This window comes from Lithobates pipiens, unplaced genomic scaffold, assembly GCF_037356315.1.
Source record: "Lithobates pipiens isolate NorthernLeopardFrog02 unplaced genomic scaffold, aLitPip1_a1.2 Scaffold_27, whole genome shotgun sequence".
NCBI classification, from domain to species: domain Eukaryota; kingdom Metazoa; phylum Chordata; class Amphibia; order Anura; family Ranidae; genus Lithobates; species Lithobates pipiens.
In genome coordinates, this window is record NW_027507788.1 from 21,393,854 (window position 1) to 21,409,774 (window position 15,921).

The window sequence follows — 15,921 nt, forward strand, 5'->3', positions numbered from 1 at the left end:
ATTTATTGACGGCGCACATGTCTTATATATATATATATATATGACAAAAAATACTAAAGTGCAAAAATGGATATTAGGTGAAATGTGCCTAAATGAAAACAGCTGCAAACCACTCAACCTAGATCAGTCACCCGAATGATTAGTTAATAAATTAAATAGTGTTGCGCTAGAATTTTCCATGCAATGATATATTCTTTATTCCCTTGTTTCCTACAATCTATTATCCATATTTGAGCTGATCTACAAGATCATCCCCCCACCTAACTATTCCATCTGGACAATAGAATTAATGTGAAGCCTACCTTGGGATATCTTCATTACGCTGGAAGTTTTAACACACTCAGGAGAGGCATTTTTCTCCATGCACATATATATTACTGCAGACTATATTGAACTAGTACTCCTACCCTATAAGTATTTATAAGGATAATTTGTTTATATGTACTAAGGGTTATATAGTGATTTAGTTTAATCTCTTCATCTTTCTTTGCATAATTGTATTTAGCCCAGTGGCTGCCCTTGCACCTTATTGTTTTTATATTTATATATATTTTTCATTTATATATCTATTTCTCCACATAGCTATTTATTTTATTTTCACAGAATATTAACTTAATATAGTGATTCTAAGTTGTTGATATTTTATTTAAGGCTATAATATATTTATGCACTTTTAGTGATTAGGGTGTTGGTTAATAAAAATAAAAAAATTCTCTCACATTGCACTTTAGTGTCACAAATTCATAAGATCACAATTGATATTTTTATTAATTTATTGGAATCACCTCTAAATATTTTTGGAGTGACAGAGCAGTTTTTGGGGAATCTTTTTTCCTTCGTCCCAGTTTATATCTTGCACTTAGCACTTTTTAGTCTTTTAGGTGGAATATTGATTCTAGCGCAGCACTATTTAATTTATTAACTAATATATATCTCTATCTATCTATCTATCTATCTATCTATCTATCTATCTATCTATCTATCTATCTATCTATCTATCTATGTATATATACACATATATATATATATATATATATATATATATATATATCAGTGGCGGCCTATCCATAGGGGTTTAAAAACGGCCCCTTTAAGAAAAAAATAAATCCAAAAAAAGTCCTTTAACTAAGTGCGCTCAGACACAGTGCACTATGGGAAGCGCCACGTCAATGCAATCACGAGATTGCAGTCATGGCGCTTCATTTGCAGGGTTGAAACCCACCTTGTGGCGCAATTGAAAGCGCTGATTTGCTTCCGCCCGTATAATCACTATGGGCGGGAGCATTGTGGTTTCAATTACGAGTTTACTTCCGGGTTTTGTGTAGTAGATGAAAACTGGAAGTGATATAGGCACTCGGCAGCTCCGTTCTTTACATGGAACGGAGCTGGAAGCAGTACTCTGGGAAAGGGGGGGTGGTCGCAGCACTCTGCATGCTGCTGGCCGTTTCTAGCTACAGCCTAAAGGAAACAACCGGCCATGTAAACTGTGCCTGAGTGGCCCATTCCTCCAAGCAGATCCATGTCAGGAGGAAGAAACTGGAGTGGAGGAGAAAGGCAGCCAGGTCAGTCCAGTGAAGGGGGGCGAACGTTCCCCTTAGTGAGATATGTATTGTCCCCATGTCAGGAGAGCCATTACTGGAGGCACTGTGAATCCAGACTGAGGACACTGAGCAGGGAGAGGGAATTGACTGAAACTAAGAGCAAGTGAGTAATACTCCCATCCCCCCATCCACCACCATCACTTTGTCCCTGATCCCATCCCACCCACAATCCCTCTGTCCCTGATCCCATCCCTCTGTCACTGATCCCATCCCACCACAACCCCTCTGTCCCTGATCCCATCCCACCCACCATCCCTCTGTCCCTGATCCCATCCCACCCACCATTCCTCTGTCCCTGATCCCATCCCACCCACCATCCCTCTGTCCCTGATCCCATCCCTCTATCCCTGATCCCATCCCACTCACCATCCCTCTGTCCCTGATCCCATCCCACCCACCATCCCTCTGTCCCTGATCCCATCCCACCCAAGGCCTTACAGTAATGAATATAGTCTCTTGTCTTTTTTTCTTCAGCCAGCCATTTATACTGCAGTATTTACAATCCACAGGATTTCCAACCAGTAAAGAAGTGTAGAATAATATAAAGCAGTAACTTCAATCGTGCAAAATATTTGTGAACTCCTTTTCTGGGAATGTACTTCCAGCGGCAGTCACTTGGTAATGAAATCAGGCTTGATGCCTATGTACATGTAACTCTATTGAACTGAACTGTTCCGTGGTACTACCAGTCCCAGCAAGGCTGTGCAGTTAGTCTAATTGTGTTAAGTGCAGTATTAGACTTCTGGGCAACAGCCCTCTCGCCACACCAGGTCCAGACAGATGGATGCCTCCGCTCCTTTGGTTCCCAGTCCTGCCACAGTCAGCTCCGTCACACTGCACCGCTCCGCACAATGACTGGACCTCCGTCTGGCTCCGTGAGATGTCTCTGGATCCTCCCCGATCCGACCACACCACTGCTCCAACAGGCTTTAATTTAGACTGTCTCCAGTGGCTTCAAATGTTGCTCCGAACCGAGCAGGCCGCGGCTCTTCGGACACACACCCACAGATCCCTGTGGGTAAGCCACGCATCCCAGCAAGAAGAGAAAGAAGATGGCCGCACTGGGCCTTTTATTACCTACCCAGCATGCAGTCCTTCCACTCAGTGTTCATGGGTAAGTGAGTGAGCACTCTGGGTAGGTGAGTCCTTTTGCAAGAAAAAACGATTAAGTCAATTCCTGTTAGGCTTTCCCTATGCTCTGCAAATGAGAAATAAACAAAGTCTCTTTCACATTTATACCACTAGAGGGAGCCAAATACCAATTTATAGCATTGTCCATAGTTTAGCATTACATAGCATTAGAAGGCAAAAATACCAGCGCTATATATATATATATATATATATATATATATATATATATATATATATTAGGGCTGTTACTGATTAAAATTTTTGTGTTCGATTAATCGATTTTTTAAAATCGATTAATGGAATAATTTACTACTTTTAGCTGATCTCCTTGCATTGCAACTCTGCATTAGTCAGTAAATGTGGTATACACTATATACAATCACCGACACTAGTTAGTTTCCACAATCCGTGACATAGCTTCAAATTTATTGATTAATCGAGGAATTCATCTTTAATTTCCACAGCCCTAATATATATATATATATATATATATATATATATATATATATAATTTTGAATTATATAAAATAATGATTCTAATAGTATAATAGGATTACAAGTAGAATACATAAACAACTGACATAACTCAGTGAGGACATCTTGTTCATCAGAAATGAGGAATTAGTCAAAAGACTTCAGTTTCCTGTTTAATCTCAAAGAACCGAGCATCTCAAAAAAAGATTCAGATATACCAGATGTACGGAAGAAGTAGAAGCAGAGTATAAATAACCTCAATGAAGGAATGAAATGAAATGGAATGATTAATAAAGGAAGAAACGAAACAAAAAAAAACAAAACAAAAAGACATCGACACGGAAAGAATTGTGGAAGAGAAGACCACGTTGAACAATAGCAGGTAATGAGACATATAGAACATAATATTATATTTTATAAAAGAGCAGTGTACCATCTTGTCTATGGTATCTCCTATCTGTCTCTTACCAATAAATAGGCACAACTCATCCACTTTCCTTTTACTCTTCTAACACTCTTCTCACCATCAGCTCCTTCACCGCCACATAATTAAACTGCTAAAAGCTCTGACCTGCAAAGTTTCCTCCAGTCCAGTTTTTTATTATATTTTTTTCAATAATTTCTTGTCCTCCTATCATATTTCACTTCTTTCACCACTCTTTTTACAACCTTTCGGGCAGAACAATGGTTTAGTGAAATTAGCACGTATGCCTTTCAGCAATGGGGTCCTTAGTCTGAATCTTTGCCAGTACACTATCTGCATGGAGTTTGCATGTTCTTTCTGTGTTGGTGTGGGTTTCCTCTCACACTCCAATGACGGGCTGGTAGGTTAAATACCTTCTTTCTTAATTAGCCAATTTGTACAGACAACTAGAGCTATGTACTTGTGCTATCACATTCTGCGTGCCAATCCCGAATCTGTGCAAATAGGGAGGGTTGAGCAATGACCCTGAAAAAAAAAAAAATCACCAAGGAATTTATATAGAAAAGCTTATAAGACCTGATACCTAAAGAGATGGTCCATAGATCCGGGCAGGGCCGCTGATAGGGCAGTACAACCAGCCCTGTTGTACCGGGCCCGGCCAGCAGGGGGGGCCCGAGCAGCTTTTAACTTCTAGCTAAAAAAAAAAAAAAAAAAAAAAAAAAAAAAAACGAAATAACTATATTAACCTGCACCCACTTGATTACTAACATATATAAGGAATATATATTCATTTCCTGGGCCCCATCAGGTTACCAGAGGGGCCCAGGAGGTGAAAGCAGAAGAGGGACTTTTTTTCTATTTTCGGGTGCAGGGATACAATGCTGTGCCGCATGCTGTTCTCAGTATACCTGCACAAACTAAAGTTCTTCCTGCTCACTGTATGCCTCTCCGGCGGATGGATATTACTGTTATACGGCTCCCTTCATCCAGTAAGTGCTGCAGCTTGAGGGACTTATCACTGGGATGGCTGAGACAGACAGAGCAGCAGGAGTAATCTGGACAAAGGCAGTGGTGCACAGGCAAGCAGTCCCCTGCACACACACACACACACTGACAGGTCACACTATTGTAGCATGTGCAGTCCCTAGACTCTGTGTGCTCATGGTTATTATCATTATGATGATCAGGGCACAGTAGGTGCTGTATGGCTCTGTCAGTGTAACATGACTGTGTGGTGCTGACTTTCCTGATATATGACTGTACTGTGTGTTACAGACTATAACTCAGCACAGCCATAACAAAGTCAGCATCACACAGTCATGTTACACTGACAGAGCCACACAGCACCTGCTGTGCTCTGATCATCATAATGATAATGACCATGAGCACATAGTGAGATGCTACTTTTACACATGTGATGGGGGAAGGGACAGTAAAAATACATAGCCAAGCTGCATTTTTACCACCCCCAAACCACTCTCCTTTCATAACCTTTCACCCAAGCTTTGCAATTAGGTCCTTTTTCATGCAGACCTGATTGAAAGCTCCGTATGAAGACACAAACTGAATGGGCACAGATGTCAAAACACTGACATCTCTCCCATTCAGATGCAGTTATGATTGGTGGGGCGCTGTAAATGTTAAATGTTCCAGCTCCTGCCTCCTGCCCTGACAGCGTGGAGGCAGGGGTGGGGTTATGGGCGGAGCCAGGATGGGTTGTGGGCGGGGTCAATGGGGCCCCGTCAGGTAGGCTGTATGGGGCCCCATGATTTCTAACAGCGGCCCTGGATCCGGGATAGCAGAAAGAAATGAATGCAGCTCCAGGTGAACCATTACTCACTCCACACTGCTTGTCTATCACCAGGGTGCTGCATAGCCTGTCTGTGACAGCACACAAAAAGAAAAAATTCCAGAATTTGCTGCACTCCTTTGTATCTTTATTTGGCATCATACCAGTATCACAGGCATCACAGGAACAGTAGATGGTAAAGCGGAGGAGGTTTATGTAAGCCCTGTTTTTTAAGCATGAAGAAAAAAGGGGAAAGGTCTAGTGTCCCCAGTAACCCACTTCCATCCCTGTAACATATAATAAAACAAGGACTTTAAATGAAGTGGGTACGGTCTCCGTCAGTAAACAAAACAGTAACAGTAGTAAATACAGTATATGGTTTATTCAAGTAAAATTGTTTACATGCATAGATATCACCAACAGTTGCCAATTTAAAAAAAGATACATAAACAAGGAATATTGGTACCGTATATACTCGAGTATAAGCCAAAATTTTCAGCCTCTTTTTTGAGGCTGAAAGTGCCCCCCTCGGCTTATACTCGAGTCATCGCTGTCTGCCTGCCCGATCAGCGTGTCGAGCAGACAGACAGCGGCCATTCTACAATTCAAAAGCCGCGCCTCCCTGTCTGTGATAGGCGGAACACTCAATTTCCCAGCAGTCAGTGGTCCGCCTATCACGGACATCCGCTCATCCTCATACTACGGACGAGGATGAGAGGATGTCCATGATAGGCGGAACACAGACTGCTGGGAAATTGAGTGTTCCGCCTATCACAGACGGAGGCGCGGCTTTTGAACAGTGGAATGGCCACCGAGGCGCCGACGCCGTCTGTCAGACGAGAAGAGCGGCGATCCTGGCATGGCAGAAGCACACAGGCTCGGGACGCAGGCTCAGGACACAGGTAGGCTGGACACACAGGGATGGACGGACACACAGGGATGGACGGACACACAAGGCTGCACACACAGGGATGGACGGACACACAGGGATGGACGGACACACAGGGATGGACGAACACACAGGGATGGACGGACACACAAGGCTGCACACACACAGGGATGGACGGACACACAGGGATGGACAGGCATGTCTCACCCTCGGCTTATACACGAGTCAATGAGTTTCCCAGTTTTTTTGTGGTAAATTGGGGGCCTCGGCTTATATTCGGGTCGGCCTATACTCGAGTAGATACGGTAGATGTATTCGCAGTCATAGTACACAGGCATCATGCTACCTGACGCATTTCATGAGATCCAGCTCTCTCTTCAGGGGTGGATGTGTGTAACAATGTGCCTAGGATGAAAAAGTATATATTTGGCAATATGGCACTGTATTACTTATAAAGACATAGGGTAGGAGGGGTTGTGGGTCCCCATACTCACCACTGAGCTTGACCATGGCTACAGGTGTGCAGCTCCAAGATGGCGGCAGCAGGTGCCTCACCAGGGGGCTGAGGGGACGGAGTCAGATGGGACTCCACCAAGGGCCAAACGGAGAGCAGGCATGGTATGGGGGTAGTGATGTATCCCTAGAGACCTCATTAGTCCATAAAGAGTATAGGCTGTGAACATAAATATGTTTGTCAGGCATCTAAAGTAACGAAGTAGAATCAATAAGTATTAGCATAAAGATATGTATATATGAATGAAAGGCCTGGGCCAAAGATGGTAGGGACATGGAGATGGTTAGAAACATAGGATAGCTAACAGGGATACTAACAGGTGACAAGTTAGGAGAGGAGAGAGAGGTGGACTGTGATTGTGTAATAGTAGTGTACTGATTAGGGATGAGCCGAACACCCCCCGGTTCGGTTCGCACCAGAACTTGCGAACGACCCCGGCGTTCGGTACGAACGTTAGAACCCCATTGAAGTCTATGGGACTCGAACGTTCGAAATGGAAAGTGCTAATTTTAACGGCTAATATGCAAGATAGTGTCCTAAAAAGGGTTTGGCGACCTGCCTCCTGCCTCAGGGGACATGGGTCAATGCAAAAAAAAGTTTTAAAAACTACCGTTTTGGCGGGAGCACTGATTTTAATGACGATTAAAGTGAAAAAAAAAAAAGTGAAATATTCCTTTAAATATGGTGCCTGGGGGGTGTCTGTAGTATGCCTGTGAAGTGCCACGTGTTTCCCGTGTTTAGAACAGTCCCTGCACAAAATGACATTAAACGGAAATAACACCATTTAAAACTGCTTGCGGTTTTAATGTTATATCTGGTTCCTGCAATATGGTTGAAAATCCTTGAGAAACATGGCATGGGTAGCCCTCCCTGCCCATTACCAGCCTATTTGGGTCTTGTACACATATTAAGGGGAACCCCGTACCCATATTAAAAAAAGGAAATGCGTGTGGCCCCCAGGCCCTATATACTCAGAACGGCAGTATACAGGCGGTGCAAACAAGACAGGGACTGTGTGGGTTTGTTGTGTTAAGTTGAATCTGTTTGTCATTTTCAACCGGTACATTTTTAAAAAGTGTAGCTCCAGTCAAAAAAACTATCTTTAAGCTTTTTGGAAAACATAGGGAAGGGTTATCACCCCTGTATAATTTGTTTTGTCGTCCATCTTTTTTCATCTCACTTGCTGCTGTCTCCTTGCGTTTGCAAGTAGGAGATGTTTATAAGTTGGATGTTTGAAAGTAGGGGCCTGCCCTATATTATAGCGGTATGTACTGGGTACAGAGCACGCAGACAGCACGCACTATCTCCTAACACTACTGACTGCAAGCTCTATTATTAACCACTTGTTAGCCCAATGTTTGCATAAAGTGAAAGATGAAGTTATGCTGAGTAAATAGATATCAAACATGTCACTCTTCAAAATTGCACATGCCCGTGGAATGGCGCCAAACGTCGCTACTTAAAAAATCCCCATAGGCGACGCTTTAAATATTTTTTTACTGGTTACATGTTTTGAGTTGCAGAGGAGGTCTAGGACTAGAATTATTGCTCTCGCTCTAACATTCTCGGCGATACCTCACATGTGTGGCACATGCGAGCACATGGGGACATGGGCGCTTTAATTTTTATTTTATTTTTTTATTGTTCATTTTACTTTATTTATTTTAGTTTGAAATTTTTTTCCCCCAAAATATATTTTTGATCACTTTTATTCCTATTACAAGAAATGTAAACATCCCTTGTAATAGGAATATGGGATGACAGGTCCTCTTTACAGTGAAATCTGGGGGGTCAATATGACCCCACATCTCACCTCTAGGCTGGGAAGCCTGAAATAAAAAATAAAAAAAAGATTCTGGCTTTGATGGTACTGGCGAGTTGGTAGAAGCACCGGAGGGCGGTGAGGGGTGGGGGGCGTCTATGGCTGGGTATTTCAGGGTATCACCGAGTATGGCTGGGTATCTCTGAGTATGGCTGGGTATGGCAATTTATGGCAGGGTATTACAGAGTATTGGCGGGGTATTGGCGGGGTACTACAGAGTAATAGCAGGGTACTGCAGAGTATTGGGGGTACTGCAGAGTAATGGCGGGTACTGCAGAGTAATGGCGGGTACTGCAGAGTATTGGGGGGTACTGCAGAGTATTGGGGGGTACTGCAGAGTAATGGGGGTTACTGCAGAGTAATGGGGGGTACTGCAGAGTAATGGCGGGGTACTGCAGAGTAATGGCAGGGTACTGCAGAGTAATGGCAGGGTACTGCAGAGTATGCACTGGTATTGCAGAGTATTGGCAGGGAATTGAGGGGTTAAATTCGGTGAGCAGCGATGTGGGCACTGCAGATGCAGCCCACATCGCTGCTGACACCGATCTCTTTCCCCTCCGCTGTACCGATCGGTACAGAAAGGGGAGGGAGGAACAGGCGTCATAACATGACGCCGGTTTGTTTCCAAGTGATCACTCCGTCATTTGACGGAGCAATCACGTGGTAAACGGCCGCTATGAGTGCCCGTTTACCGTGATGCGCCGGGTCCTGTGGACCCGGCGGTCACGGATGCTCTCGAGTGCGCACACCTCGGGGCACGCGAGAGCAGAATTCTGGGAGGCCGTTAATTAACGGCCTCTCTGAGTTAAACAACCGCCCTGAAGCCGTTAATCGGCAAAGGGCAGTTGTTAAGTGGTTAAAGCTAGATCACTAGCTATATAGGTGAGGTGAATATAGTGGTGTATACTGCAGTCAGGGCACAGACAACAACCACTACACAGCAGCAAGATAGGAAATCAGCCAAAAATGATTGGTGTGTACTGTGTTGAAGGTACACAGAACACCCACTGCTTCAGATGCAAAGTAACACACTACAGGAGGCCGCCTTAAAGGCGGCCTTATATAGTGTGGGGCGTGCACTACACAGCCTGAGCTATGATTGGCCACAGGCATCCTGCCTGTGGCCAATCATGGCTCTCCTCGCTGCCGGCGCTGCGATTGGCCAAGCATGTGGGGTCACAGTGCATGCTTGGCCAATCATCGGGCAGCAATGCACTGCGCCAACGCAGTGCATTGTGGTCCGCGCGCGCGTCACTCGAATTTTGACGCGAACGGCCAAAACGTTCGGAATTCGCCGAACGCACGAACAGCCAATGTTCGAGTCGAACGTACGTTCGACTCGAACACGAAGCTCATCCCTAGTACTGATGTATCCCTAGAGACCTCATTAGTCCATAAAGAGTATAGGCTATAAACATAAGTATGTTTGTCAGGCATCTAAAGTAGTAAAGTAAAGTCAATGAGTACTGGCATAAAGATATGTATACATAAATAAAAGGCCTGGGCCAAGGATGGTAGGGACACGGAGATGGTGGAAAACATAGGATAGCAGAGGGATGCCATACTCAGGTACGTGCTATATCCACCTTTTGATACCTATTATATTTAGGCATACTTACATATCTTATACAGAGTTCATTTTTTGAGCACTTATTTTTATTAAATTTTGTTTTGTTTTTTCTGATATCACAGATTCCTCCACACAATCATAGTCCACTTCTCTCTTTTTCATCTTGTCACTTGCTAGTATCCCTCTGCAATATATATCTTCTTATTTCAATATGCACCCATGTTGTAGACATGTCCCGTCATCTCCTACATGATTTCCATGATAGAAAGGCAGTAAAATCTCCTTAATAAGCACAACTTCAACAAGGAAAGAACATTTATCTAGAGCAGACTATCTCAACCTTTTCAACATAGAGGAACCCTTAGCCCCCGTACACACGTTCGGAGAATCCGTCGGAATGTGTCCTATCGGACCGTGTTGTCGGATAATCCGACTGTGTGTGGTATGCATCGGACTGTTTCTGTCGGAATATCCGTCGGACCAAATTTTCCAACTTGTTGGAAATATTTTCCGACAAACTGGTCCGATCGGACATACTCCGATCATGTGTAGAGAATTCCGATCGGACAAAGTGCCACGCATGCTCAGATCAAATTCCTACATCAAAGCTATTGGCTACTAGCCTGAACGTAGTCCCGTCGTCATCACTTTCAGAAAAGTCCGGATTTTTCGACAACTTTGTCCGACCGTGTGTATGCAACAGTTTCGGACACAATCCGACGGACAAAATCCGACGGATTTGGTTGGCAGAATGTCCGGCCGTGTGTACAGGGGCTTAGAATAGCTTTTTGGTCTCAAGGAAACCCTGATAAAAATTACTATCTCTACAGCTCATGATACATTAGTGTGAAGGTCAGTGGGAAGAATGCTCCTTACACTTGTGGTCATTGGGAAGAATAACCCTATAAATAGCTGAAAACATCACTGGTGTCAGTGGGAACTTATCTGAGGGGCAGACATTGCTCATTGCTCAAGGAACCCCTAGCAACCTCTGGAGGAACCACAGAGTTCCATGGATCTAGAGTCTGGAAGGTGATAACTTCTGTAAGCCCTTGTACACACGGTCGGACATTCCGACAACAAAATCTGTCGGATTTTGTCTGACGGATTTTGGCCGAAACTTGTGTTGCATACACACGGTCGGACAAAGTTGTCGGAAAATCTGATTGTACATAACGTGATGACGTTATTTCGTTACGACGGGACTACGTTCAGGCTAGTAGCCAATAGCTTTGGTCTAGGAATTTGATCTGAGCATGCATGGCACTTTGTCTGATTGGAATTCTTTACACACAATCAGGCAAAGTCCGATCGGATCATGTTGTCGGAAAGTTTTATAGCCCAGCTCTAAAACTTTGTCCGTCGGATATTCCGACGGAAACAGTCTGATGGAGCCCACACACAGTCGGATTATCCGACAACACGGTCCGATCGGACATTTTTTCCGTCCATTCTGTCCGACTGTGTGTACAAGGGATAAGATTTTTACTGTCTAGTGAGGAGATCTGTCTTCACATTAAACAGTTTTTACTGAGAAAGTAATTAAGGGGAAAATTCCCTAGAAAGAACCTTTCAGGGATTCTGAGCCTTCCGCAATCTATTCAAAAAATGCCAAAAAAGGTTTTGCCCCAAGCGCCACTAGAAACTTATGTACTGTATCTTTTGGTATTTGCCAAATATATTGTTTTTATTTCTTGTATGTTTAAAAATTATACTATAGAACACTTTTTTTTTGTTTTCTACAGTGTCAATATTGCACAATCCTTGAAGGTCGAAGGCTATTTTATCTCTGGAGGTAAACTTATAGTCTAAATGTGGGTTGGACCTTTTGGCATTTTACAAATATATTGGTTTTGTTCCTTGTATGTTCAAAGATCAAACTTTAGATTTATTTTTATACTGTTTCTCTACGTTATCAATATTATACAACCCCAGTACAATCTCAACAACTCAACATTCTTTTTGTGAATAGAATACCTTTAAATGCCTCCATACCTTTTGCCTTCCAATTAATCTAACTTTTCAAGGCAAGACCTGTTCCTGAAAATGTCTTGGCTGACCTGGGCTTTGATCCAAAATACAATGTGCTATTAATTATCATTATGTAGGGAAGGAGAAGACACAAAAGGTATGAGGGTGTCAGGTTCTGCTATTGCACAATATAATCTTGAAGTAATCACCTGTTAGTGACAATTTTATTATATTCTAGGAACGGGATTGTCTACAACTTTCTAATATGAAAGTAAAAAGAAGTAGCTATCACCTGAGCTATTACCACATCCTCCTTTTTATATCCCATCTGTGGAGCGGTGAGTATAACGTGTGTGTTGATGTCTGGCTTTGCATTGCTGAAAAATAATTCAAGAGTACAATATGAAATGAGATCCAAGTCCAATTATTATTATTATTATTATTACTTTTTATGCAGCCAGTTAGCAGTATCCCTATGGTTGTGTATACATTCACCTACAAAAAGTGACAATGTTAAGAGTCCCTGTCATTAAGAAAAACAAAATAATGGAATAAAAACTGGACCTCCACTGCTTGATTTGGTTCCTCCTGTCATCTGCTGTTTCTGTAGTGTTGTAGCAACAGGAAGAAGCCACAGTGATCAGCAGGGGAAAAACTATTCAACACTCCCCAAATGTTGGATAGCATTGGTGCCTGGAGCTATGCAAGGGAGCTTTTTGATTGGTGCGGCAAGAGGTAAAAAAAAATAAAAAACTGTGATACTCATCTCCTCTCTGGAGCTGTCTCCTGCAGTAATTCCTTTTGTCCACTAGATGTCCTCAGTTTGGATGTCATTCATCCCAGAAAACTGAAGACGCACATTGAGTACGTCTTGGATGGGATTCTCAATGGCATGCCAACGCTGCACCTTGCACCCACAGTGTATTGGTGGAGAAAGTGGCGCTGACCTCATTATGTGAGCATCACCCTTCATAATTAAGAACCACCCTATACTGGTAGAAAATCCGAGCAGGAAGAGGAACCCACAAGTCAGGTGTCCAAGCTGAACACAATTTGGAAATGTAAGTATAAAATAAATAAAGCACTAAATACAGCTAGTGGACTGGGGACTAGTGAGTGGGGAGTGTGAAGTCAGGCATTAAAGTTTATTTCCAGCTAAAACTTTTATTTTTAGATTTGAATTGAATGGGGAAGGCTTAGAACTTCTGTCAGGTTTTTATTTCTTTCTCCGCTGGGAAGATTTTCTTGACCATCAAAAATCAGTTTTGCTTAAAATGGCTCTTTATGCATTGACATACAGTGCCTTGCAAAAGTTTTCACCCCAACCCCCTTGGCTTATTACCTATTTTGTTACATTACAGCCTTTATTTCAATGTTTTTTTTTTTAATCTGAATTATATACGATGGATCAGAACACAATAGTCTAATGGCGCATACACACAACCGGACCAGAAAAGGTCCGATGGTCTTCCTGACGGAGTTCCGACAGAGTTCCCAAACGAACGGACTTGCCCAAACATGAACGTACCAAAGATGGCGTACGACGGGACTAGAAAAGGAAGTTCAATAGCCATTAGCCAATAGCCAATAGCTGCCCTTGTATCGTATTTGGTCCGTCGGACCAGCATACAGACGAACGGTTTTCCCGATAAGAATTGATTCTGTCAGAAAGATTTAAAAGTCTTTAAATCTTTTTAAGATTTAAAAGTTCTATTTATAGGTCCGTTAGAATTCATTTGTGAAAAACGATCGGATCATCCCACACACGATCGGAATATCTGACGGAATTATTCCGTCTGACCTTTTCTGCTGGAAAGTCCGGTCATGTGTACGCGGCATAAGTTGGTGAAGTAAAATTAGAAAAATAAATACATAAAACTATTTTTCAGAAACTGATAATTGGCATGTGCGTATGTACACAACCCCTTTGTTATGAAGCCCATAAAAAGCTCTGGTGTAACCAATTACCTTCAGAAGTCACATAATTAGTGAAATGATGTCCACCTGTGTGTGATCTAAGTGTCACATGATCTGTCATTACATATACACACCTTTTTGAAAGGCCCCAGAGGCTGAAACACCTAAGAAAGAGGCACCACTAACCAAACACTGCCATGAAGACCAAGGAACTCTCCAAACAAGTAAGGGACAATGTTGTTGAGAAGTACAAGTCAGGGTTAGGTTATAAAAAATTATCCAAATCTTTGATGATCCGTAGGAGCTCCATCAAATCTATCATAACCAAATGGAAAGAACATGGCACAACAGCAAACCTGCCAAGAGACGGCTGCACACCAAATCTCATGGACCGAGCAAGGGGAGCATTAATAAGAGAGGCAGCACAGAGACCTAAGGTAACCCTGGAGGAGCTGCAGAGATCCACACCAGAGACTGGAGTATCTGTACATAGGATGACAATAAGCCGCACTCTTCATAAAGTTGGGCTTTATGGCAGAGTGGCCAGAAGAAAGCCATTACTTTCAGCAAAAAACAAAATGGCACATTTTGAGTTTGCGAAAAGGCATGTGGGAGAATCCCAAAATGTATGGAGGAAGGTGCTAAATTGAACTTTTTGGCCATCAAAGAAAACGCTATGTCTGGCACAAACCCAACACATCACATCACCCAAAGAACACCATCCCCACTGTGAAGCATGGTGGTGGCAGCATCATGCTGTGGGGATGTTTTTCCGCAGTCGGGACTGGGAAACTGGTCGGAGTTGAGGGAAAGATGGACGGTGCTAAATACAGGGATATTACAGGGATATTCTTGAGCAAAACCTGTACCACTCTGAAAAAAAATAACGAAAATAGCCTGAATCAACCATAAATATAATTTAAATGTTGCAGATACTACAATTTCATATCATAAAGAAAAGAATGTAGTTCGGGTGACACAAAAAAGCATAAAGAAAAAACTAGGAGAAACAGGGTTCTCCATAAGGAGTCACCATAGAACACATGCGTAAATGCAAAAAAAAATTGAATTTAATTTTAATTGTAACAAAACCACCGATTATACAAATTAGTACAAATTCCAAGCAAAAAGGGAGTATTCAAACACAGACTCATTAAAAAAAAAATATGACACCGTTGTCACACCTATTAAAAACAAACAAACAAACGGCGCTGCGACTACATCCATCCCATACACACCACACTTGCCATAAATTATCTTCTAATATTATCCCCGTGTAGTCATGGTATCCATATAAGCACTCTATTGGGTTCAGATAATCGTTCTGATAAAGTACTCCTGGCGTATTTTGAGTGGGTGAATGGTTAATTGACCGGGTGTGTATCATTCAGAATTTCTCGTTACTGATGGTATTTTCCATAGGTATCAAGTTATACATGACAGTAAAGTGAATATGGGCTGCTTGTTTCTTTACTCATTAGCATGCAGTTCATATGTGGGGGAGTACTCAGCACTAGGAATATATTGTTTTTAGGAGGAGCAATTATTTGTTCAGGATCAATGAGCTCATTATCATTGCTGGGTCACACATCCATCCCTCCTGTGCATTCCTCTACCCCAATACCTCGATACAGCAATAACTGCCTTGCATGTTCTCCAGTCCTTCGTGTATTTCCAGCCCATGAAACGATCTCTTTAAATGGAAAACAGTCGATTCTCTTGCCGTTTAACATATCGCTTTTACCGTCCTTTGTAACGAATATATGGCGTTCGTCGGTCAGGCTGTGTGAAGACACACCGGGTCGAAAATCGCGCGGGG

The 15,921-nt window shown here is 42.7% G+C and overlaps 1 protein-coding gene across 1 annotated transcript in view; it reads left to right on the plus strand.

Annotated features, from left to right (window-relative positions):
- The first annotated feature begins 3,412 nt into the window (after positions 1-3,412).
- Positions 3,413-15,921, plus strand: part of LOC143933383 (sialic acid-binding Ig-like lectin 14) — a 41,390-nt gene continuing 28,881 nt past the window's right edge. Inside the window, exons 1-3 of the mRNA XM_077456250.1 lie at positions 3,413-3,588; positions 11,960-12,009; positions 12,424-12,523. Coding sequence (XP_077312376.1) covers positions 12,451-12,523 — 73 coding nt within the window. The 5' untranslated portion in view covers positions 3,413-3,588; positions 11,960-12,009; positions 12,424-12,450. The remainder of the gene's footprint in view (positions 3,589-11,959; positions 12,010-12,423; positions 12,524-15,921) is intronic.